At 34.0% G+C, this 26071-nt stretch overlaps 1 protein-coding gene across 2 annotated transcripts in view; it reads left to right on the forward strand.

Moving 5' to 3' along the window:
• The window catches only part of ARFGEF1 (ADP ribosylation factor guanine nucleotide exchange factor 1), a 143164-nt gene that overhangs the window by 97562 nt on the left and 19531 nt on the right, over positions 1 to 26071 (forward strand). For both annotated transcript variants that reach the window (XM_055318214.1, XM_055318213.1), the window contains exons 19-32: positions 1819 to 1970; positions 5541 to 5669; positions 6566 to 6724; positions 6971 to 7121; positions 12194 to 12284; positions 17236 to 17276; positions 17370 to 17539; positions 17887 to 18038; positions 18181 to 18353; positions 19147 to 19307; positions 20252 to 20382; positions 23433 to 23562; positions 24619 to 24754; positions 24836 to 24974. In XM_055318214.1, the coding sequence (XP_055174189.1) occupies positions 1819 to 1970; positions 5541 to 5669; positions 6566 to 6724; positions 6971 to 7121; positions 12194 to 12284; positions 17236 to 17276; positions 17370 to 17539; positions 17887 to 18038; positions 18181 to 18353; positions 19147 to 19307; positions 20252 to 20382; positions 23433 to 23562; positions 24619 to 24754; positions 24836 to 24974 (1915 nt within the window). The remainder of the gene's footprint in view (positions 1 to 1818; positions 1971 to 5540; positions 5670 to 6565; positions 6725 to 6970; positions 7122 to 12193; positions 12285 to 17235; positions 17277 to 17369; positions 17540 to 17886; positions 18039 to 18180; positions 18354 to 19146; positions 19308 to 20251; positions 20383 to 23432; positions 23563 to 24618; positions 24755 to 24835; positions 24975 to 26071) is intronic.

Genomic DNA, 26071 nt, shown 5'->3' on the forward strand with positions numbered 1-26071 from the left:
AATCACTCCTTCAGATGTGCCACACATTATATTGTTACAGAGGTCCTAGATCTAATCAGCATGAGAAGCCAACTGTAGGTGGCTTCATTCTAGACATTCTGTGCATGTGGACAGTGGTAATTAAATCAGAGCTAAAATCTGACTATAAAAAATAAGATGAGGGTAGTATCTTATACTCAGGAGTATAGCAGTAATACGGAAAGAATACTCTTGCCTTTCTGAGCACTCCACTTGGGAATGAAATCTCAAGCTTTATCTCACAGAACACATTGCAGTAGCACAATTCTGTCGACAGGAGAGGAACAAAAACCCATGTGATATGTGTATTTCCAGAAGTTGATGAAGAATTATGAGAGTAGGTGTTAGAAGAAATAATAAAGCATAAATGGCCTTATCTTATGGAATAATGTAGAGGATGATTCTAAGGAATTTTAGTGCTCCCCTCATTTTATCAGTGAGGAAACTGAAGTCCAAAGAGGTTAGGAAACTTAGAATCTATAAGCTGAGTATAATGTAAAAAACTTCTGTTAAATCTCTATATCTAAAACCCAAAGAGTGACAAAGCGTAATCTTGAACTAGGCATCCTTGGCTCATCATATTGCAGTCCAGTAGCAATCAGCAACTTGGTCGTATTACTTTTATCTCTTCTGCTAATAATATTGTTACATATGCTGCTCAAGACTTCACACCGAAGGAGATGCCAATTCTCTGGTTCAATTTTCTTCTTCAAACCCATAATAAAACGTCTTCTATCCTTCTTTCTCCGGCCTTCTCTCTCCTTCTCCGGCCTTCTTTCTCCGGTCCACATGCACAGAATGTCATGCCAATTCTCTGGTTTAATTTTCTTCTTCAAACCCATAATAAAACGTCTTCTATCCTTCTTTCTCCGGCCTTCTCTCTCCTTCTCCGGCCTTCTTTCTCCGGTCCACATGCACAGAATGTCTAGAATGAAGCCACCTATAGAGTATCAATGAGAAGCAGCAGGTGACTCAGCGGTTTAGTGCCGCCTTTCAGTCCAGGGCATGATCCTGGAGACCTGGGATCGAGTCCCACGTCAGGCTCCCTACATGGAGCCTGCTTCTCCCTCTGCCTGTGTCTCTGCCTCTCTCTCTCTCTCTCTCTGTCTCTCTGTCTCTATGAATAAATAAATAAAATCTTTAAAAAAAAATGAGAAGCAGGATATGGAAAGGATGTGGGTGTACTGAAATACTAATTTCATTCTGGAATATTAGGGCCACTCTTTTCTTTTTAACTCAGAAATTATCTTTCAAGCCTGTGTCATCCAAGGATGCCCTTGCCTTTTATCTTTCTCTCCCTATTCTCCTATCCCATGTTTGGGTTGTTTCCCTAGTAGTTTCACTGTGGCAGATTTATACCTACTCTCTTCCCTTCTTATAGGTTTTCCACTTATCCCTTAGTTCAGGATTTTTTTCTCCCATTTTTGAGGTATAATTCATATAACATAAAATTAAACATTTTGAACAGTTGAGTAGTATTTGGTACATTCACATTGTTGTGCAACCACCACCTTTGTAGTTCCAAAACATTTTCATCACCCAAAATAAAACCTTGTAATTAAACCTAACATTCCCTCTCTCTTCGCAGCCTCTGGCTGGCTAACACCAGTCTGCTCTGTCTTTTAATGGATTTACCTACTCTGGATATTTTATATAAATGGAGTCATACCTTGTGTGATCTTTTGTGTCTGACTTTTTAATACTATATCTAATTAGTATTAATTGATGGTATTTATTTTATAGTAAAAAAACACTTGACATGCTTTATATTTTAAATACTGATAGTGTTTGTTATTTCAGATGTAGCCAGTGAAAAACAAAGAAGGCTTCTCTATAACTTAGAAATGGAACAAATGGCCAAGACAGCAAAAGCTCTCATGGAGGCTGTGAGCCATGTTCAGGCACCTTTTACAAGTGCAACACATTTGGAGCATGTGAGACCCATGTTTAAGGTAAGAATTCCTGATAACTTTTGGTTATGGTATACGTTTATATATAATTTTCTTCATCATGTTTTTAGGTTAAGGAAATACAGTGATTATAGCCCATTAATATAGACCTGTAAGCAAAAGCAATGTTATTTAGAATATAGCAGATATAAATGTTTTCTTAAAGAGAATGTGAAAACTTATACATATTGGCGATAAGTATATGATCTTAAGAAAAGGATGGAAAGATTTCAGAGAATGATCATTAATTCTTGGCCTGGTTTTCTCCACATGAGTTCTGTTCAAACCTTTGGAGTTACCTCAAATTTCAAAGTGATCTTGAACTTCTGGCCCAGGAACTCACATGAGGGTTCTGAATATACCTGGTACCCAGAGAGGAGAGCAAAGAACAAAAAAAGCAAGCAGTATTTATGTTTATAGGTTCATCTAGTAAGAATGCTATTTCAAAAGAACCAGTAAATAGGTTCTTTAAAATTTGATTGCTTGTTCCTTCGTTGCTCCTGTTCTTTTTTCCTATCCTTTCTCCAAAATTTGAGAGTAAGTAAGCAGTGAATTGATCAGAATTACAGGGAAATAGAGAAGAGTCTAGTCAAGTGTGAAAAGGGAAAAGGAGTAAAGTACATTCCAGTTTGTGAGACAGTGTGGTAAGATGGTCTGTGGAGGCTAAAGATTGTAATTAGAGTTTTCATTCATATATTAAGTACACCTATGCATGGGCAGTAAAAGATGACTACAACATACCTGTTTTCTTTTAGCTGTAAATATTTATAGTTCTACGTCTAATGTCTGTGAGGTAACGTTATTTCTAAAAGTGGAAGAATTGTAGGATGAGGGAGAGAGGTGTAGGGGAGGAGTAGAACCAGCCTTATCTTTGAAATAATAAAGTGATATAAAAATACAAGAAACACTTTCTCTATTACAAAACATTTTATAAAGCAGCTTTTTGGTTTATTTTGAATAGTCTTGCACTGTTGATTTTCTTCTCAAATGTTTTTGGTTGGAGGAGGTAGAGAATGAAAAAAAAAAAAAAAAAAAAGAAGGGGTTCTCCTGGGTGGCTCAATCGTTTAAGCATTTGCCTTCAGCTCAGTCATGATCCCTGGGTCCTGGGATCAAGCTCGCATTAGGCTCCCTGCTCAGTGGAATCTGCTTCTCCCTCTACCTCACACTCCCTCCTCTCTCTCTGTCAAATACATAAAATCTTTAAAAGAAAAAAAAAAAACAGAAGAGGGAGCCAATCATAATTCTATCACTCAGAAAAAACTTCTGTTAATGTTTATATTATATACTACTTTTTAAGTCTTAATTGAATAATTGTGACTGTACTATACGTAGAATTTTGTATCTTGCTATTTATCACATAAGTATTTTCTTGTATCATTAAAAATTCTTCATAAATATTTTTGATTATTTTCTAGATCTAGTTTACTTAAACATCTTCTAAGCTAGAATTAAGAATCTCTCCTCTTATCACTGTTTCTACTTCCATTAGCCTCTCCACACATCCTCATTTCTCATCCTTATTATTATAGTGTCCCAACTGGTATCTGTACGTCTATTTTTGTACTCCTCTTATCCATTTACAGAAGCTAGACTGATCATTTTAAAATACAAAATGAAATGTTGGTGCTCGCTTCGGCAGCACATATACAAAATGAAATGTTGCCTTCTTCCTAAACTAACACACCTGCAACATCTACAGCCTTGCATGATCTGGCTCCACCTGCCTTTCCAGCCTCATTGCTAGGTTTCTTCTAACTTTACTGTAGTCACACGCTAGCAATTCAGTTTCTAGAATGTCCTAAACTATTTTCTCTTCAGAGTATTCTTATAAGCTGTGTCTTTTGTCTAGAATGCTCTTTGCTTCTTTGCCCAAATAGTTTTCACCTTAAATGTTACCTTCTCAGACAGTTCTGTCCTATCCCCACCATCCATATTTGGTCCCTTTTCATAATGTGCTATGCTTATCCTTCATTGTATTTATAACAGTTTGTGTTTATACATTTACTTATTTTAAAATTTAATGTCTGTCTGTTTACTAGACTTTAAGTTCCATGAGGCAAGGGACTGTGTCTGCTCTGTTCATTTTTCCCAGTGTCTAGCACCATTCTTGGCTTTGTAGTAAGTGCTCAATAAACAAGCATTGACTAGCAGAATGAGAGATTTCTAGGATGTGATATAATATTAAGGTATACAAATATTATTAAGAATCTTTTTAAATATTGCCAAATTGTATTTTACATTATACATTTATGAGCAGATATTTTCACTGACCCCTGGATATTATTTAGGTATAGTTTGATAGGAAAAATCATTGTCTTTTCATTCCTAATGGAGTTAAACATATTTTTCACTGGCTTAAGAACCATTTATACTTAGTCTTGTATAAAATATTGCACAGGTTTTTGAATAGTTGTATTGTTTCTTTACTTACAATAGAACATGTGATTTATTACTTCCATGTGGTACTTCATATTTTAAAAGTACTCCACTTCATATGTTTCCCAAAGCATCTGTCTATAGTGGCAGTCCACGTTTTAAGGAGGAAGAAAATGAGGTTCAGAGAGATTAAATAAGCAGCAAACCTAGGACTAGAAATTAGGTACTGTGGCCTATGTTCCTTCGTTTAGAAATTATATACTTTAACTTCTAAACTTTCTGATGTTACAAACAAAACTTTGGGTAATCCTTTGGGTAATGTTTTTCTAAATAATCTTAAAAACTTTTTAGATATTTTTAAAATTCCAGGTGTCATTTTTACAGCACAGGTATAAATCTTTTTCATCTCTGTAGTTATCTAGGTACAGAGTTTTGCTTCATTAGAACTTAATTAAAAGCAACAAATACTCGCATTAGTCAATTCAAAGTCACACAGGCACACAACAATGTACGCACATGTTTTGATGTTAAAATTTTCAGTAGTCCAAGAGTAGCCCTTTTTGTTTATTTTACATTACAGTTTTAACATTACTAGGTATTCAGTGCTGCCTACTGGTAAATTTAGTATTTGTTGGTTTTTGCAGCTTGTAACAAAGAAATATTTTATCGAACTATATTTTTAAGTATTGGCCAACTAGAAACCAGAGATATCACTGATGTTTCAATGTAAAATATTTGACTATAAAAAAATGTAAGGCTAAATGGTGTCCAGGGAACAAGTGTAAAGAAAAAGAATAATGTAATTATTGCAAGTAGAAAATGACTAAAAGAATTTTCTTAGAAATAAAGTGTGAAATACTGCAAGGGACAAAGCTTACAGAGAGAGATGAGATCTGAAACTAGGGGTAAGACTAATATCAACAGTTCCCATTTCTTATTGACGTTAATAATTTATAGATGCTGTGCTCAAAATATACTTAATGTCCTCTACTGAATTTGTAGTTTTGCTGTCCCACTTATTTAAGCCCAGGCAACATTATGTAATTTTTCCCCAGAAAAACTCAATTGCTTTTTTTTAAGAACTTCCTCAAATCATTTATTATCAGAAGCTTTTGATAAATATTAATATATTGCTATCATATAATTTAATTATCACTTGATGTTCACTATATAGTTTAAATTTTTAATTTTTCTAGTTGGCTTGGACACCTTTTCTGGCTGCATTTAGTGTGGGCCTGCAAGATTGTGATGATACTGAAGTAGCCTCCCTTTGCCTGGAAGGTATAAGATGTGCAATCAGAATTGCATGCATTTTCAGCATTCAGGTAACAAAGAATTTTGCCTTTGTAGCCAGTCTGGAAAACGTAAATTACTTAGGTCATTACTATAATTAAAAATATTTTTTGTGTTTGACTTACTAAAAACCCAATCTCAAGTTTATGATGGAATTTAAATGAATCTAATGTTTAAGTTTCCAAGAAGCTGTGACAGAAGGGGTAGCTCTATATTGATGCATCTGGAATTCATCATAATAATTTGGTTTGCAATTTTTTTCTCTATAAAATATTAGCTATATCCAGAGTTTCTAAGACTCTGAATTTCTATGTTAATTTGAATATCTTACTTAAATATGTTGCATGTTCATACTTACTGAATCATATTTTTTCCTACTTATGTGCTTATATAGATTACTTTATAACTTCACTTAAACCTAGGGAAAGTTATCTTGAAGAGAACTAAGTATCTAGTACTTACTTTTTATGAAGACAAAGCCCTTCTAGTAACTTAAATATTTTGATAATAAATTTTAGCATAGGTTGCTTTAAAAAGAAAAACAAACCCATTTCACATTGTTTATGAATGTTATGGCTTAAAAAGCACAGCCTAGCTGTAGAGAAAAAAATGAACAAATTTACAAATCAGGTTTCTGCTGGTCTGCACAGTACTTGAAACATAAGCACTCCAGGAATGCTTTTTATTATATGAGTTCATTTGTTGTCACTAAAATCTCATCTTGATTTGACATCTCCATTGCCTTAAATTTTAGAAATTCATCCTTTTCTACTTCGTTTATAATCTTAAAAGAAATAAAAACACTCTAGTTTGAGGTATGTAATTTGTCAGTTAAAAACTTACTTAACAAGTAAAAAGTTTGTTAGGGAATTAGAGATCACTCTATTGTGTTTATAACAATGTAAGTGTACTTTTCTCTTTTTTATAGCTGGAAAGAGATGCGTATGTCCAGGCACTAGCAAGATTTACCTTACTTACAGTGAGTTCTGGTATTACTGAAATGAAACAAAAGAACATTGACACAATAAAAACACTTATCACAGTGGCTCATACAGATGGAAATTATTTAGGAAATTCATGGCATGAGGTATAAGCTCTTTATTTACAACTCTGTAATTTGGTTTATAAAATGATTTAATGCTAAATATTCTACCACTGACATGCTTAAGTGTTTGGGGAAAAATTAACTTAGTACATTCAGGATACGTTTATTTAGCTTTTTATCATGTATAATATAGCCTGTATTTAAATCCTGGCTGCATACACTAAAGTATTGTTGTGAATATTTTTAACATGGAATTTAATTTTTGTTGTTGTTTTTTTAATAATGAAGATTCTGAAGTGCATCAGTCAGTTGGAGCTTGCACAACTTATAGGAACTGGAGTGAAACCTCGATACATTTCTGGAACAGTACGAGGCAGAGAAGGATCTCTTACTGGAACAAAAGATCAGGCTCCTGATGAATTTGTGGGTCTGGGGCTAGGTGAGAAATTTTTAAATTATTTTTATGAACTATCAAAGATTATTAACTTGTTCAATATATGTAAGTTTATTGTAGCAGTGAAACACAATTAGAGGGACATGATAAAATGCCCTTTGACTAACCTTATGGAAAAGCAGGAAGACCATGTAGAGAATCAGACCATTTTTGCCTGATCTAGTTTGCAGAATTAAGTTACCCTTAATCTAAATCTCATAGTTGATGGTAGGAGAAAGGTACAATTTAAAATGATTTGTTTTTAACGCTGAACAGGTAACTTAAATGAGTGAAGGCTTGTATAAGATGACAAATAGTTGGGGCAACTGGAGAAAGCATTCACATTCAGATTTTCTAAAGGCACTATGCAGTTCTTACCAATACTTATACTTGTATAGAAACTTTTCCATGGTTTGTCTGATTGGTGTGGCCAGGAACTTGCAGATTTAACACAATAGAATAAAGGAAAATATTAGTGAGAATGGCTACAGAAGAACTAAAGACAATACATTTTTAGTCCTAATGGAAAGCATACCACCAGGGAAGAAGCAGCATTTAGACTGTCTTTGGGGTTTGAATTCTTTTGTACATCTTCCTTACTGTGTACAAGTTACTTTAACTCTCTGAGCTTTGGTTTCCACTTCTGCAAACCAATAGAAATACCTACCTATAGAGGTCTTAGGATTAAATAAAAATGTGTATAAATGGACTTAGTACAGTGGCTGGTGTATTAATGGTTTGTGGATTGTTCTCTCTCCATTTTCCCCACCCCACTTCCGTCCAAGAAATCTAGAGGCATGATTTAAGGAGAGCAGGAGCGGGGGAAAGAGCAGAAAAGAAAAATACATATCTGAAATGAAATCTAAGAATATTTACCTTTTAAGGTTTTTCTTTTACTTTAGTACTGTATCTCTAGATATAGTCTTTTTGTCTTTTAGTGATTTCTCTGTTGTTCCTCTCAGTAAAAATTCATAAGAAATACAAAAAAACTTCGTGTTTGAAAAATGATCCATAGGGAAAGAAGAAACACCAGGACCATGTTGTGCCTTCAAGTCGAACTAGGGACAGTTATTTGCTAGTGATATTTCAACTGTGGCAGCCAGCAGTGCAGTTCTTACCCCAGCTGTATCTTAGATGCTCTGGTTCTGGGAGGTGAAGGTACAGACCTAATAACTTGGCTACCCAGCAGGTTTTAGAACTGGTGAGCACCTTCATGGTGACTTACATAACCTGGAAGTGTGATATACAGTTGAAAAGTATTTACCAACAAGTGAAATGAATGTGCCTTGATTCAGTAACTTTTGGAAGGCTTTTTTTAATTTGTTTTTTGAAAAGGGCTTGGGACTATAGGAATGCTAAAATAATAAGAGGTGCAAATTGCCAGGGCTTAATTTTGGCAAGCAGTAAAAGTAGGTTACACTAAAAATAAAATACCAGTGGAGTATTTTATCTTTTAAAAGTTTTAGTCAAAGAGAAATAATGATACTTGCTGATATTGCTTCCTAGTATACTTGAAAGTAAATTAAAATTAATTTGATCATTACTGTTGAGCTACTTAAGTTGTTAGGGATGAGATAACCTACCTTCTCACTTCAGGAAAAGGGAATTTACGTAAAAATAAACACTTTCTGGATCTGGAAATGAAATACAAAGTTCAGACTTCCAAGCCACTCAAGCAAGCAGCCATGTTCTTCATCTGTCTGTCATACTTTATCTAGATTTCATCTCATGTCATCTACTTCCCGTTCTCACCTGCTCCATTCTCCATTCATTCCTGATTGATTAGGTCTCTCATTTTTGAGTCTATAACCTAGAGGGATTCATTCTGTTGATTTGGCCCCTGTTGGGCAGAGTATTACCTTTAGGCCATTTCATTGGTTATCAGCTAGCCCAGTGTGGCAGATGTCCACCTCTGTCCATCTGTGCCCTGTCACTTACTCAGGCAACAGAGTTTTTCTTCAACAGGATGCTGTAGTCAGAATTCAAGCTAGAAGAATATGTAGTCCAGACGTTGGAGGAGATGTAATCTGTGTGTGTGTATGTGTGTGTGTGTGTGTGTGTGTGTATACATACATATATATATGTGGTTTTTAAAAATAATATCCTCCTTTATTGACAACATCCATCTCCAGGTAGTCCATGTAACCACATTAATAGGGCTGAGTGGAAGTTTATCGGACATTCTGACTGATATGATACAAGTCTGTATTTCTACTTTTTGGAAACATGAAACTTTTAATTATTAAGAATACATAGCATATGATTATTAGAATTATATGCATACTATTCTTTTAAGGTGTATATCAAAGTTTAAAAATTCAGTGGTTTGGGGACACCTGAGTGGCTCAGCAGTTGAGCGTCTGCCTTCGACTCAGGCCATGATCTGAATCCAGGGATCGAGTCCTGCATCAGGCTCCCTGCCAGGAAGGAGCCTGCTTCTCTCTCTGCCTATGTCTCCGCCTCTCTCTCTGTGTCTCTCATGAATAAATAAATAAAAATCTTATAAATAAATAAATAAATAAATAAATAAATAAATAAATAAATAAATAAATAATTCGTTGGTTTTGTCATATAAATCTTAAGTGAATATTCACACCTACCTCTTTGTTCTTTATCTGAATATTTGTGTTTTTGAGTAATTTGATTGGTAAAGCTGAAACTATTAGCCTATCATGTTCCAGTATAATACAGAATTTTGAAAGATTTCATGTGCTTTTAAAATAGGTTCTTTGGATTGCTAAACATTTTATATATTTTTTTGATTCTTCTAAATATATTTATTAATGATTACAGATTATTCAAGTATAATAAAAGCTCTTAAATATAAAAGCTTTCTAGGAAAGACATTCAGATAATATGCAAAGGAACTTTTGTGGTGATGGGCATTACTTTTTCTCATAGATTTTTCTTCGTTAAATTCCTGTAGTGTGCTAATGTGCTTCAAGTCCAGTGTTGCTTGACCCTATTTCCCTAGGTACCCCAATTCTCTGTTGCTTATTTTAGGCTTTCATCCTTGTTCACTTGTATTAAATAGACTCTTATAATTTGTCTTTCTAGCTCTTGTATCTCTTCCTATTTCACTGTGTTTTACAGATACTACCAGAATAACTTTTTAGAAAATAGGTAGGTCATGTCGGTCTTCTAAAAGGTCTGTTGTTCCCTGTTTACAATCTTTTTTTAAAGATTTATTTATTTATTTGAGAGGGAAATAAAGCAAGGGTGGGGTGAGGGACAGAGGGAGAGGAGCAGACTCCCCATCAGGCAGTGAGCCCGACATAGGGTATACCCCAGGACCAAGATCATAAACTGAGCTGAAATCAGGAGTCTGTCACTTAACTGACTGAGCCACAATACAGGTGCCCTGTATTGTTCCGTTTTCAAAAGCAATACATTAAACATAACAGTCAAGGTTCTTCACATTTTAATTTTAGCCCGTCTTTCCAGCTTCATCTCCTTACTACTATTCACTCCCTTCTCTCTCATCCCCAGCCAGATCCTCCATTATGGCTATAACCAAGTGTGTTGAAATGTGTTTGCTTTCATCCTTCTGTTAGTTTACATATGCTGCTCCTTCTACCTAAATTTTCCTTTTGCCTCCTTTTCTACATGATCATCCTTTTAGGTCCAACTTGAATTAATATGTCATCATATATGAAACCCTTCCATGAGCTAACAATCCTATTCTCTCTCGCCTACCAGAATTAGTTGTATTTAACAAAACTTTTATTATATGTCATTAGTTTTATCTTAGTGATGAAGTAATTACTACGTTTTACTAAAGTTGGTTGTAAGTCTGTCTCAGTCTGTCTCTCCTCATAAATTATAAACTCTCTGCAGTCAACAATCACATCTTTTTCACATTGTTTAGTTCCTGGAAGAGAATTTAAATTCAGCTGCTTTAAATAATATCATCTATTGTGGCTGCATACGTGAAGGCATTTAGTGAGTGTCTGATCAGTTTAGTCAACAAATATTTGTTAACATCTGCTTTAGACTTAATATTGAGTGAGGTCGATAAATAACAACAAAAAATGTGTATGACTTGGTTCCTTGCCTTAGGGAGCTTTTTGTGCTGAGAAGGCAACATCAACACACCTATAGTAATTTATGAGAAACTATATGGAAGAAATCCTGATTTGACTGTTATTTAAACAAATGCTTAGTTCAGAGGAACAATGGGAGGAATCCTTCTTGAGAACTCAAATTGGGTTTTAGATAGTTGAGGGATAGACTGAACAGACATATAATGGCTAGAATGTTGCAGGGTACTGCCTTAAATGCTAGGCTTAAAAACTTTATGCTTTATCCTGAAAGTAATAGTAAGCAAAATGAATGTGATGATATAGAAAAATTAACCTGACAGGAGACTGAAAAGAGAGATTGAAGAGGGGAAAAATTAGTAGCAGGGAAAGCAGTCAGGAAACTGTCCATAATCTGGCCCTGAAATTATAAGACTCTAACCTAAGTAGGAATGAGAATGAGGGAGTGATACCAAAACAGGTCAAAAGAAAGATTTAATGACTGGTGGAAGATAATTGGGAGGTTAAGAGTTTGAAAACTGGGAAAATTGTTTTTGCTGTCTGGCATAGGGAACCAGTTTTTGAGGGAAAGAGAAATGGTTCCTTTGAATGAGAAGATATTAGAAAATACAGGTAAAATTTCCAGTAAGTGTTTGTAAATAGAGGACTAGAGATTAAATGACAGGGAGATCTAATGGAATTGAGAATCATCCTAAGGAAGGTAGCATTGGAGCTGCAGTTAGTGCTGTTTCTTAAACATTAAGTGAAATTATGCCTACTGTCATTAATTTTGTGATCTGAATTCTCAGTGCCCCTAATTTGTTGATCTCTGAGCCCAATTTGTCTTTATAACCATTCATGTCTATATGCCACTTAGTATAGCTAATTAAGCACATTTGGCCTTGATATAGGTCACTGATGTTAAAAAAATTATTTACCAAAAGCTTGCTTTCTTTCATTAGGAAAATAACTGATTTTGGAAGTATGTTTTAGAAATGTAAGTGTATTCTTCCACTGAATTATTTTCAGACTGAAATGACTCTCTTTTATGTGTGGTAGTTGGAGGAAATGTGGACTGGAAGCAGATAGCAAGTATTCAGGAATCCATCGGAGAAACCAGTTCTCAAAGTGTTGTTGTTGCTGTAGATAGGTAAGGTATTTATTTTATTCCCTTTTCAAATGACTACTGGTCTAATTCTGTAGCATTTAGGTACATTTTGCTCAGTAGTGGTAAAAAAAAAAAAAAGAAAGAAAGAAAAATCATTGCCAAAATAACTTTCCTAAAGTTACCTAAGACTGTATTGTGATATATGGTGATTTAGGTGATGAAGTACCTATAATTTTGCTATAATTTTGCTCTTTAGATTATGACATATAGGAAGGAGATAAACAGTATGAAAATTTAACTTAAAATAGATATTAGTGAACATTAAGAAAATGGTAATCTTGATGAAAAAGAACACATTTTATTTCCTTTATAGAAAGCTAATTGCTCTTATTATCCCTATATGAAAATGGAATGTAATCTGTCTTTCAAGTCCTATTTGATATAAGACTGCATTATGGGTAAATGAAGGATTTGCTGGCAATTCTTATAGTAAGCTTCTTTGGAAAGGACTTTGGAATTTGTATATTATATATATTATCATATTTAGTTTGTTTTCTAAAAGTAAGCCCATACTAAGTATTCCTTTGAGATTAGCTTTTTCTAAATGAATGCCCATATATTTGAAACTTAACATTTTACAACACTGACATTTAAATATATTTATTACTTCTGATGAAACTTTCAGAAATATATGCGTTTTTTTCTTGGTGCTTGGAGACTTCTGCTAATCCAGAATTATTTCAGATAAAACTTAATGCTCTAAGTACAGACTGAACAAGAATATTCAGTGGCTGGTCACCATGGAAATACTCCCTGCAACTTTTTCCTTGAAAAGAACTCTTAATCTCCACTTGCTGACCTTTTTTTTTTTTTTTTTTTTTTTGGTGAGGGAAGGAGGTCATTTGCCTTTTCCTTGTGAAGGCTGAAGAAAGATTGCATATCCTTTTATACCCACTATGTAACTTGAAGGCTTACCATGTGCTTGGCACTTTTTGAAGTGCTTTCCCTGTATTACTTCATTTAATACTTCCAGTAACTTCATGAAATGAGTATTATTATTGTCTTTAATTTACAAATGAAGAAACTGAGACAGAGGGGGCCTAAATAACTTGATTATCCCCACAACTAATTTTGATCTGATTATTGTTGCAATAACTGTTTCACCCACAGAGAATTAGGAGGAGTGATGTCAGGACATACACTCAGGCAGCATATCTATCTCTTGAGTGTATACGCTTAGCCTCTCCACCACTCTGCTTGCATGTACAACTGGAGAGGAGTGTAATAATCTGCTCTTCTGACAGGGTAGCTTGTTTCCAAATGATTTTCTTGCCTTGCAAAAAATCCTCTTTACTATCATAATGAGAATCTCTTCAGACAAGAGTTAACATTTTACCTACTATTTATTTCCATAGTTTATTTTGTATGACCATACCCGATTCTGATTTATCCATCCATCCACTTTTTGTTGCAGGGAGACATAGAATTCATTTGAATAAATGATATGCCTCTCCATTTTAAGAATTTAAGATATTTTAGAGAAGTCTGAAACAAATTGTTAGTACTTTGTTGTCTCAAATTCGCCATCACCAGATAACTTCTGGAAACATAAATCCAATGTCCAATTTGATATAAAACCTCAACATTTAAATTTTAGCTTATAGTAAAAGCATTAAAAGTTATATCTTTGATTTACTATAAGATACTCTTGTGTGATACATTTTACTTTCTCATTATATTTCTTCTGAATTTCTTTCTCAGTATCTGAGTATATTTTTATATGTAATATTCTGACTCTAATTCATAAGCTAAGTCAGTTAGATAACCTGGGTAATTCAAGTCAGTGGTGCACATAGTCTTAGGCATCATCCTGGAAAGTTCTATACCTGTCCTGCAAAAAAATCATTTTCTTGTCCTTAGGTTTGTTCTGAATAATCTGTTATGACAAGTATAGAAAATAAACATGAAAAATCATAGTAATTCTTTTTGCTTAATTATTTATAGCTTCTGTTTCTTTTTTTTTTTTTTTTTAATTTTTTTTTTATTTATTTATGATAGTCACAGAGAGAGAGAGAGGCAGAGACACAGGCAGAGGGAGAAGCAGGCCCCATGCACCAGAAGCCCGACGTGGGATTCGATCCCGGGTCTCCAGGATCGCGCCCTGTGCCAAAGGCAGGCGCCAAACCGCTGCGCCACCCAGGGATCCCTAGCTTCTGTTTCTTAAAAGAAAAAACATGATTCAATTAAAAGTTATTTTGTGCAGGAATAGATCTTATCCAGGAATGACTTACTGCTAAAAGTTAAAAAAAAAAAAAAAAACAGTACCATAGTTTTTGTTTTTATTAATTTTAAGCACACAGATCTAGCTTTATATTGGCCTATCTCACACTTTGGAACATTCCATCACCTATCAGAAAATACATGTAGCACATCCCCAGTTGTGTTTGATCATAAATATCCTCCAATTAGGTCTAAAAAACCAGTGTTACCTCATATTTTCACTGTGAAAACTTTTTACATGTAGTTTGCCTTTGCATTGCATACAGTTTAAAGTTTATGGAGGTCCAGAATCGTCAGGTTTTGTCAACTTTTTTTGGGGGGGGGGGTATTGCTGCTTTGCTTTCATTTTGTGGCTGGAACAGTAATCTATCATTTTGTTTTCCTGCTCATGCTTTTAAGGATATGTCTTTTAATAATAACACACAGGATTCTCGTGCTTCTGTCCTTTGCTTTTTGTACAGGGAATGCAGAATCCATTTCATAGACTGATTTTATGAAATATAGCTCTGTTCTCTTGCCTTAGTTTATGAAGGCTTAACTTTACATGCCTCCACAGACTGCTTTGCTCTACCATATGGCTTATCTATAGTGGAGCATGACTAGAAATAAAGTGATCCCTCAGAGGCTACCAAAGTGAGTAGGAATTTGAATGCCTTTTTTCAGGATGTATGCTCCTGAAATAAATTCTGTCACCCTGAGTCTATAAACTTGTCTGCTACTGGTATTTCTTTGTACTTATTCTCCATGATTTCAGGGCCTTCAATTTGTTGCTGCTTTCCCATGTAGTTGCGTATAATCTCCATCTCTGCCACTACTCTTTGTCATTAGCTTCCTTCTCAGTTTAAAGAAAATTCTTTCCTTCTTCCTTTTCTTGCTGTTTCTCCTGTATACTATTTAGTTTTACCTCTGTGGTATTTTTTTTTTTTATAGCCATTGCCTATGAGAATATATGTGGTTTGAGAAATCACCTAATGACATTTATAATGTGTACTCTAGCTATTTTCATTTTTGTTTATGCAAGAAGTTGTAGGCTTTTTGTATTTTTAATTTCTGGATCCAGTCTAACCACTGGATTAAATGGGGTCTTATTATTCTATTCCCTCCCCGACCCCCATGGTATTCTCAGCTAGGTCTTTGAATTATTTTGTTGTACTGACAAGAACAATAGAGGAAAACTTAAAATATTCCTTTAGCAGATCAGATTCTGAGTCATCATGTTGTTGGTTTTTAGGCTATTTTTCCTGTCTTGTATTTGTTATTCATTGCCAGGACACATGGACAGACATTCAAGGGCAGTGAGGTTAAAAAATCATGATCTACTCACAGCATGGATATAGTAGACATTGTAGGAAAAAAACAATATACTTTAAATGTTTATGTTTTGTTATGCTTATGGTTTCAGGTAAGTGTGAGGCAGTGTATCAGAGTAGTAAAGAGGGTGGAGTATATCCATCCTGATTTGTTTTGTTTGTTTGTTTGTTTGTGTTTTTTATCCATCCTGATTTGAATCTTGGCTGTAGCACTTACTAGTTCTGTGACTTTAAGGAAGTTATTAAATATCTTTGTGCCTCAGTTTCTATGTTTATAAAATTAGAAGTATACTAGTTCTAGTTCCTACTTCACAGGATATTTGTGATTAGTAAGTGAGCGGATATATAGTATAAAACACTGAGCACCCACTTTGTGATTGTTGGTAGCTATTACTGTTACTATGATTACATTTATTTATTTATTTTTTTATTTATTTATTTATTTATTTAAATTTATTTTAGAGAGCAAGCAGGGGGGAGAGGCAGAGGGAGAGAGCATCCCAAGCTGACTCCACACTAAGCACAGAGCCCGACACAGGGCTCAGTTTCATGACCCTGAGATCATAATTTAAGGTGAAACCAAGAGTCAGTTCCTTAACTGATGGAGCCACCCAGGGGCTCCCAATTCCTTTATTTCTAAGCTTAATATTTGACCTGCTCCTGCCTTTACCTTTTTGCCATGCAAATCCTATAGTACACAATGTAAATTGAGGAGTATCAGTTCACTCTGGAAGGTACATTATACCTTTGGTTACAAAACCAGGGCATGGTTAAGAATATAGACCTTGAAAGAAGACTAATAGGTTTATGCTGAAGTCTTTTATGAAACTTCAAAACAATGAAAAAGCTCAGTGAAGAAATCTGGGCAAAGCTAGACAGGACAGCTTAACCCTAAACATTTGAATTTTCCAAAAAAAGTTATTTAGCCACTTCTTGGTTAAACTATTGGAGACTGTTTGCAATTGCTTGTAATTTAACATAAATGAGTTTTCTAATCAAACATGTTACCTGAAAAACAAATAATTTTTCATCTTGGACATGTTTATTGCTAGTAGATAATCAGGAAGAATTGAAAAAATCCTCTGTTTTGCACTGTGCCAATTATCATTTAGTTTTACAATTGATATTTTTCTTAGAGTCTCATAAGCTATTGATCTAGTGTTTGTAAACTTACTAATAAAATTACAACAATATATTCTCAGTTATATGCAAAGGAGGGAGGGAGGAACATCCAAACTATACTTGTTATTAAATGATATGATAAAATACTAATTTGACTGCCTTATTTTTTGTTACCTTAAACCAGATTTAAAGTAGCAAGTACCTCAGGCTACTTACTTTTTTGAATTGATGAAACAGACATAGGACTTTATAAATTTTTGAATTTTGTTTCTTTCCTTTAGAATATTTACAGGGTCTACAAGGCTAGATGGAAATGCTATTGGTAAGTATATATATTTATTTCATTTATAAATTGTTTTTTTGGCTAAAAGTCTTGAAACTTAAGCTAAACAATGTAAATCTATTTATATTATAGTGGATTTTGTCCGTTGGCTCTGTGCCGTGTCTATGGATGAATTACTTTCCACTACACATCCAAGAATGTTTAGTCTACAAAAAATAGTAGAAATATCATATTACAACATGGGAAGAATAAGATTGCAGTGGTCTCGAATTTGGGAAGTTATTGGCGATCATTTTAATAAGGTATTTAAATAGTTATAAGATTTGCTTACATTTATAATTTTAAACAATTCCTTATAATCTAATTGAGACTTTTTCGTTTTCTAGCTTTTTTAAATTACATTTTTGTAATTGAAATTAGAAAACCCTTTGAATCCTTTCTTTTTAGAAGTGATTGCTGCAGGTTTTAAGAGTTTAGTTAAAATATGTTTCTCTTGTTGAGAAATTTTGTTAGTACACCTAGTGCCTTTGTGGAGAATCTTAGGATTTACCTATCTACGCTAGTCATTAGTGATATATTTTTTCTAAAAAATGAAGAAATAGATTTTCACTGCTGACATTAGCACCCTATATTTCTGTTGCCATTACAGGTTGGCTGTAATCCTAATGAAGATGTAGCTATTTTTGCAGTAGACTCCTTGAGGCAATTGTCAATGAAGTTTTTAGAGAAAGGGGAGCTTGCTAATTTCAGATTCCAGAAGGATTTCTTAAGACCATTTGAACATATAATGAAACGGAACAGGTATTATAATATTTGTTGAATTGCTTAATATCAGAAAAATACCTTATTATTTTCCACAGCAGGGGGAAAATCAGAAGAAAGGAAAAAAAAACTGATGGGTTTTATCTATATGCATATCCAAGCAATGATATTAATATTTTAGGTCTCCAACAATTCGAGATATGGTTGTACGGTGTATAGCACAAATGGTTAATTCTCAAGCTGCTAACATTCGGTCTGGATGGAAGAACATTTTCTCTGTGTTTCATCTAGCTGCATCTGATCAAGATGAAAGCATAGTGGAACTTGCATTCCAAACAACAGGGCACATTGTCAGTGAGTATTCTTCTGGCTCTGTTGAAGATAAAAAAATAATACAAATGTAAAATCAGGGGTCTATTCTAGGTTTTAAGTTTACCAAGTTTTGCCTGTAGAAACAGAGTAAAAATAATGACATATTGTTACTACGTTATTATAATTAACATTCATTGAATGTTTACTGTATGGCAAGTATAGTATAGTAAGCACTTTGAATGTGTTTCCTCTGGTCTTTACAACTCTATGAGATAAGTAGCTTCATTATCCCTTTTTAAATAGATCAGGAAACTGAAGCCCAGTGAGGTTAAGTGATTTGTATAAAATGCATCATGGGGTTAGGATTCAAAGCCAGGGAGAGGTTTTTGACTGCTACGTTACAATATTATGCCACTACATTACACTAGCCTCCTTTGACTATAAAGGAGAATGAAATCCTGAGGATATAGGTTAAGCTGTCTGAAAGATAATAATGATGATGACCATTGTCATTTTTCATAGATTAAGAAACTGAAATACAGATAGATTGAACATAATTTTGTATATTCACTCAACTGTTGATTTAGTACCAGCTGTATACCATCACTGTAGTATGTGCTGGCTTTATAGTGTAAAGAAAACACAGACCTGTGTCCCTCTCCCCACTACTCAAGACAGTCAAATAAGTGGTAATGAGAGACACAAAGCCTTGTCTGTTAGACATCAAAACCCTTCACCTTTAAGCATGCTTTACATCTAGGGATTGGTGTTTTTTGGTACAGTTAGGAATAATTGAAAAATTATAATTATTTTGATATATTTCCCACCCTTTTAGCTCTTGTGTTTGAAAAACACTTTCCAGCGACCATTGATTCTTTCCAGGATGCAGTGAAGTGTTTGTCTGAATTTGCGTGCAATGCAGCTTTCCCAGACACAAGTATGGAAGCAATTCGACTTATTCGCCATTGTGCAAAATATGTGTCTGATAGACCTCAGGTATAGCATCATTTAGTAAACAAAATTTTGCTGAGTATTTATTTCCAGTCTGAGATTGAAGTTTATTGGTGAATTGAGGGGATATGAAGCATTTATTTTTCAGTAAACCCCAAAATTATTTGAGCTTGATTCTGACTTAAATAGTAATGATAGCTATCATTTATTAAAAGTATCAGATGTTTTCCTAAGTGTAATGATAGCTGTCTTTTACTAAAGATGTCAGGTGTTTTTCTGAGTGTTTGATGCGTATTAACTCATTTAATGTTAACTTTATGGGATATAGGTAGTGTTATAGCCCAATACAGGTAAGGAATCTGAAGCACAAAGGAGTTAAAAATTGTGTCCATGATTGCAGGGCTAGTAAAGGAGACCTAGGGTTTGAACCCAATCTTATGTTTTTAGCCATGAACCCATACTATTGCTTGCATGTTGTACTGGGCAGCACTGAGGTTGACTGTGGATGAGTGTGGGCTTAAGCACTGAAATAAAAAGTTGAATTGGCAACCTGGCTGCCAACCTTAATTTGCATATCTGAATGTATCTCTGTAATTGTCATCAAGAGAAGTGATTCATTACAGATTTGGTAGTAAGATTTTCTTTACTACATACAAATGTGGATGTATGGGGTGCTTAGTACTTTTTTACATACATTGACTCATCTGACCTTTCACACTTCCCAGGGTGGCTTGTATGACTGCATGTGTCATAACCAGGGAAATAATAAAAATGGAAGCCTAATGTAACCTGGTGAATAGAGTAATACAGAAAAGCTGATCACAGAGTTGAAACTAAAACCAACTTCAGCTTTAGTGCAGTCCTCTTCATAGGCAGTTATAGTCTTAAATTGCTCACTTTTGATTTGTAAAGCATTCAGAAAGATTTTTGGAGAAATAATATACAGGTTTTATGTTTTGCCTTAAATATATCTACCTTTCTTCTTGAAGGCTTTCAAGGAGTACACAAGTGATGATATGAATGTGGCACCTGAAGACCGGGTGTGGGTGAGAGGATGGTTCCCAATTCTCTTTGAGTTATCCTGTATCATCAATAGATGCAAATTAGATGTAAGAACCAGGTAACAGTCATTGCTTGTAACTATAATTTTGAAAGGCTCATTTTTACTTAAGTTAACTTTTCTTATGTGAACATAAGTTTAGTAGTTGAAGGCCATAAGTCCGTAAGTCATGTGTTTTATCACATATAGTAATTATTTGATAGGCAGATTTAAAAATGTTAAATGGAGCAACAGTAAAAATAGAAATATTACTTTTCCTTCAGATTATAGTCTAGCATACTACTTTGAGTTTTAGCTTTTTTGTAATAGTTTACACATTCTGTCTTTTCATACACTTGTTTCTAATTAGAAATTGAAGTTAGTGGGAATATTTATTTCCTGATGAATGCTAGAAGAATTTCCAAATGCACATCCATGGTGGACTTTAGATAAAGAACCATTTCTCTTTGAAGACTGGTCAGTAACACAGTTTTCAATAATGTAGGTCTATTAAAAAAAGAGATGAGCTCTTTCAAAAGTATATTCTTAAGAAAAGATCTATATGAATGTGTAGTCCATTTGTAAAGAAACTATTATGCTTATAGTATAACTGGATAAGCATTCAATACACACTTCTTATGATGTTACAGCTCCTATCAATCCCATAGTAAAATTTTTATCCTACATATTTTACTGCCAAATTGAAATGACTGATTTGTATATCCTGTTACCTGTCAACAGGTGCTTGAGACATCATGAGTTCAATTACATGTTTTTAAAAATCTGTCTTTTATGTATCCCATCTTCCTTTTAGGGGAGAATCAGTCATTTGGGCAGTTAACTTTATTGGATTTTCTAAAATTGGAAAGAGTAAATACAGACTTGTAACATATCAATGATAGAACTATAATGAAAGAATGAATCTTTCCTTCTTCCCCTTATGCCACAACCCCCCTCATCCCCATCCAAGGTGGAGTTTGATACATATCCTAAGAAACTTCATTTTTATTTGTCATAACAGAAATTTTTATGAAATTAGGTAAGTAATCCAAAATAGGACTCAAACCTTGGGAATTTGTCATAGAATTTAGAAATCACAAGACATTGAGAATTGTTTGGCAGTGGACCTGTTAGGAACTTGATAAAATTCACGATAGCCCCTGACTCATGTAAACTGAATTATTGAGATTTACAACTTTGAATTGTCCAGCCACGTCATTGGAGCAACTAACATACCTGACAGACACATCGTATAAACTTGGCACCTTCTCCTTGCCCTTGTTTATTTGTAGAAATTTATTTGATGAGGGACCTTCCTCCTTTATTAGTCTTTGAGCCTCTCCTTGTCTGGGACCATCTTGCTTTCCTTCTTGCCATATCCCATGTTCAGATTATGGATGAATTCTAGTTGCTAAAGAAAAGAGAAAACATGTATTCTAGTTAGTAAAGGAGAGGAAAAATATGAGTAAACTTGAGCAAAGTTTATCATATGAGTGAACTTTTTTCTTATTACAGGATTGTAAGGGCTGATATTTAGATTACATTTTAAAATGTAATACCAGGGCAGCCTCTGTGGCGCAGCGGTTTAGCGCTGCCTGCAGCCCGGGGTATGATCCTGGAGACCCGGGATCGAGTCCCACGTCGGGCTCCCTTCATGGAACCTGCTTCTCCCTCTGCCTGTGTCTCTGCCTCTCTCTCTCTCTCTCTCTCTCTCTCTCTCTCTCTCTGAATAAATAAATAAACCTTAAAAAAATGTAATACCACAATTTGTATAACAGTTTAATTACATAGTACTTTCACATGTGTTCCCATTTGATTGCCTTAAAATTCTATAAATTTAGGGTTGGTTAATTAACCTAAGGTGTCAAATACTCTTTTTCCCTGTACCAGCAACTTAAGTATTGCTTTCAAAAAGATTTCTGGAATAGTGAAAATCCTTGGAAACCTCTGTAAGTCTGTGTTTGATTTGTGGGCCATGAAGAAACAGGATTCCCACATCTCCTTACCCCTAGCTCTGGGAGTTAGCATCCAGTTACTTAGAGTGGGAGGAAATGGATTTCAGGCTCAAGAAAAGGAGGAAGGGAAGAGGGAGCCTTGTTTCATTGTAGGGGGAATCATGAATTTCAACAGGCTTCTCCCAAAGCAGAGAATGTATTTCTTCACAGGAATTTTCTTATTATGGCTCCTTTACTTTTTCATTATATACATTAGATATCTTACAGATCAAATACACTGCTGTGAACTCGCTGTACCAGACTGTTATAATATGCTTTACACGTTTATTTAACAAATGTTTATTTAGAGCCTGCTATGTGCCAGACATGTATTAGGCCCAGAGGTAACATAGTAAATGAGTTAGACTGTGAACCAATCCTTATGGAGTCTTTCAAACAACATTTTGTTCTGGCTTACCATCAGACCTTTTCAGAAACACAAACCTTTTCTAAATGGAAGGATACCAATTTTGCTAGAAAAAAGTAGCATATAGAAAGATTAAGTTTTTTAATGCATTGTTATAAGAAGGGATTATTATTTAGAAGAAGATATTAAGGAATTAGGAAGGCAATGTTGAGTTTTAACTTTAACACTTAAAAGACAGTGAATGTGATACTGAGCAGTTTATTTGTTCAGTAAACACTCTGTGCCTCCTGAGTGAGAAGCACTCCTCTATGCCTAGGATATAGAGTAGGAAATAACTGCCCACATGAATATCTTAGTGGTTCAGTTTTATAAATCCTTTTCTTCAGAGATCCTATATGAATAATTACAGGGTTAGCGAAAAAGTCCTATAACTCTTTGTAAAAGATTTCCCAGAAACTAATTTAATGGTGATCATTCACAATCTTTAATTTTATTTATAATCTTAAATTGCTGGAATGATGAGTGGGAATGGAAGAAAAATGAAATAAAATATTTTAAGGCTAAGGCCTTTGGAATTTTTTCCTACATGACGCATTCCAAAGAAACCTGTTCTACAGCTGAAATTTCTTAAAACTGAATATCTCGTGTTAGTTTAAAACCAGTTTTAAAATTTTTCAGTAGCTTTATGACCTCTAAAATCTATTTTAAGAGAATCTGATATGGTATACTTTTTGGTATTATTTTTTCCACTTGTGTTTTTATCATTTTAGGGGTTTAACAGTAATGTTCGAAATAATGAAAACTTATGGCCACACTTATGAAAAACACTGGTGGCAGGATTTATTTAGAATTGTTTTCAGAATCTTTGACAACATGAAATTGCCAGAACAGCAGACAGAGGTAAGAGAAAAAAATTTTCATTTGACACAGTCAAGTTAAAAGCGTTCTTAATATTTTCTCTAATAGATCAAATCTTAAAATCTTAAATCTTTCAAAAGAGAAAAAATTCCTAGCAAGTTTTTCATTGTAATAAAAAGTATATCTTTATAAAGAAAGAACACTATTTGGGCAAAAAACTGAGTTATAATGAATTGGTTGTTTTTTATTTTTGTTGAACTTCCAGTTTCTTCATTTTAATATTGCTACAACTATAGACACCAATAACGTTTTTTAGCATTCATAGCAACTTCTTATTCTGAAGTGAGTAAAGAATACATAGTATTCTTTTGTTTCTTGTATTTCAGTGTCTTTTACTAAAAACCAATTATAGTATGCATTTCATTCAATGTAGGGAGAGAGCTTCAAGTTTTCTTGTTTTGTCCCATACAGCTATATTAAATGCAAACATTAGAGACTCTCTGACCTGCAAGAAGTTTTACTTTAGATCTGTGATTTTTAAATCTACAGGTTGACTCTTACAGAAAACATTAATAAGTAGACACCAAACTGTATATGAAAATTTTATCAGCGAGTCCAGATTAGTCCTTTATGTATTTGAGAAAAATAAATTATTTAAACTTATTTTGTACGGCCTTATTTACCATTTGTAGTATTTTCAAGTAACCCTACTTCATGAAAGTTTTATTTTAAATTTATGCTAAACCCACTTGGTTAAATTCTTACTTCCCTTTTATGTTCGGTCATATTGTGGAGCAGGGCCAGCTGTTGATATTCATGCATATTGTTTGAGAAGTCATAATGTTAGTAGCAAGACAATTCAGTAGTAATTTTTTATAATCAAAAATAATGCAGAAATAGTTATTTTACGCATAATTTGTTACAGAATAACAGAAAAATCTCAGATACTGAGTTGAGGTGAATGTAATATTCTAGAGGGAAGTAAGCGCTCTGAGAGGAACATGGACAGGCTTAGCTATTAAATATGCAAACATATTTATTTTTTAATACTGGTGGTTGACAAATGGTCTAACCTTTTAATGATGTTTTTTCTCTTAGAAAGCGGAATGGATGACTACAACTTGTAATCATGCACTTTATGCGATCTGTGATGTATTCACCCAGTATTTAGAAGTACTCAGTGATGTACTTTTGGATGATATTTTTGCTCAACTATACTGGTGTGTGCAGCAAGGTAGGTCTATAGCAAATAGTGACACAGTGTTAAATATATGGCCCTGGTGGTATATAAATGAATTGCTCTTTTCTTTTCCAGACAATGAGCAGTTAGCACGATCTGGTACAAACTGCTTAGAGAATGTTGTTATTCTGAATGGTGAGAAATTTACCCTAGAAATCTGGGATAAAACTTGTAACTGCACACTGGATATCTTCAAAACCACAATCCCACATGCGTAAGATTTTATACAACTTTATTTGTATCTTGAATGATAGACATAAAAAGCTTGATAGTAACTAGTGATTTTTTTTTGACGGATTCTTTTAAAAATACCTCAGTGTTCCATGAATTTTTATTTATTGCAAATTGGACTCCTGTAAACCATAACAAATACTTGTACTAAATTCTTTATAAACCAAACACTTTAGTCTGATTGGTCATATGGTCATTGGTCATGTTGAAGTGATTCTACTGTAATAGGGTTTTATTTATCCAGATTAAAGCAAGCAGTGGTTTTGAATTTAAACAACAACATATATTTCATTACTATGATTTAATAATTTAAGGAAAATTTATTTGCAAATATATTTTATAGTTAATTGTCATCTTCTAATGAATTAGTTCAAAATTGAATTGTAGTGAAGGAGTAGTTATCAATGGGGAAACTAAGACGTAGTCTCGCTAAATGACTAATAGCACCTGGATTATTTGTAGGACATACTTCAGTTTACTTCCCAGCTCAACCTTTGGGGCTCTCTTACCTACACAAAGTTTTACTTTAGATCTGTTTAATAGGATGTTTTAAATCTGAGTTAAAACATCGTAAGTAGAGACGTATGTATGTACTGGCATAAAACTATATGAAAACTGAGTTCAGATTTTTAAGCATCATAAACTTTTTCATGACCTGAGTTAAATATGTGTGCACTAATATGAGCCCCTTGTAAGTATCCTAATAAGACATTGGAAATCAAACGCACCTCTAGGAAAGCAACCTCTAGGTGAGTCTACACAAAACGGACAAATACTGGTCAGTTTTTCTTATTTTTTGGTGCACATTTTGTTGGAACAATGTACTTGACAATCCATTTTTGTCAGAGTTTATTTGTAGCCTTTTTGTCAAAAGACAGTCCGAATTCTTGCCTAGCTATTGTCCCTGTGAAATCTTAACAAAAATCAGCCAGGCTGAACATTCTTTGTTTTGTTTTTAGGAACTGCTTCTGTTTTAATTTATTGAATTACAAATTCAAATGAAGATGCATGATCTTAAAGATCATCTAATAAACATTTCTTAATAGAAAATAACTGCACCAGAGTTCTTTCCATATTGAA

Source organism: Nyctereutes procyonoides, unplaced genomic scaffold (genome assembly GCF_905146905.1).
Source record: "Nyctereutes procyonoides isolate TBG_1078 unplaced genomic scaffold, NYPRO_anot_genome, whole genome shotgun sequence".
In the NCBI taxonomy this organism is placed as follows: Eukaryota; Metazoa; Chordata; class Mammalia; order Carnivora; family Canidae; genus Nyctereutes; species Nyctereutes procyonoides.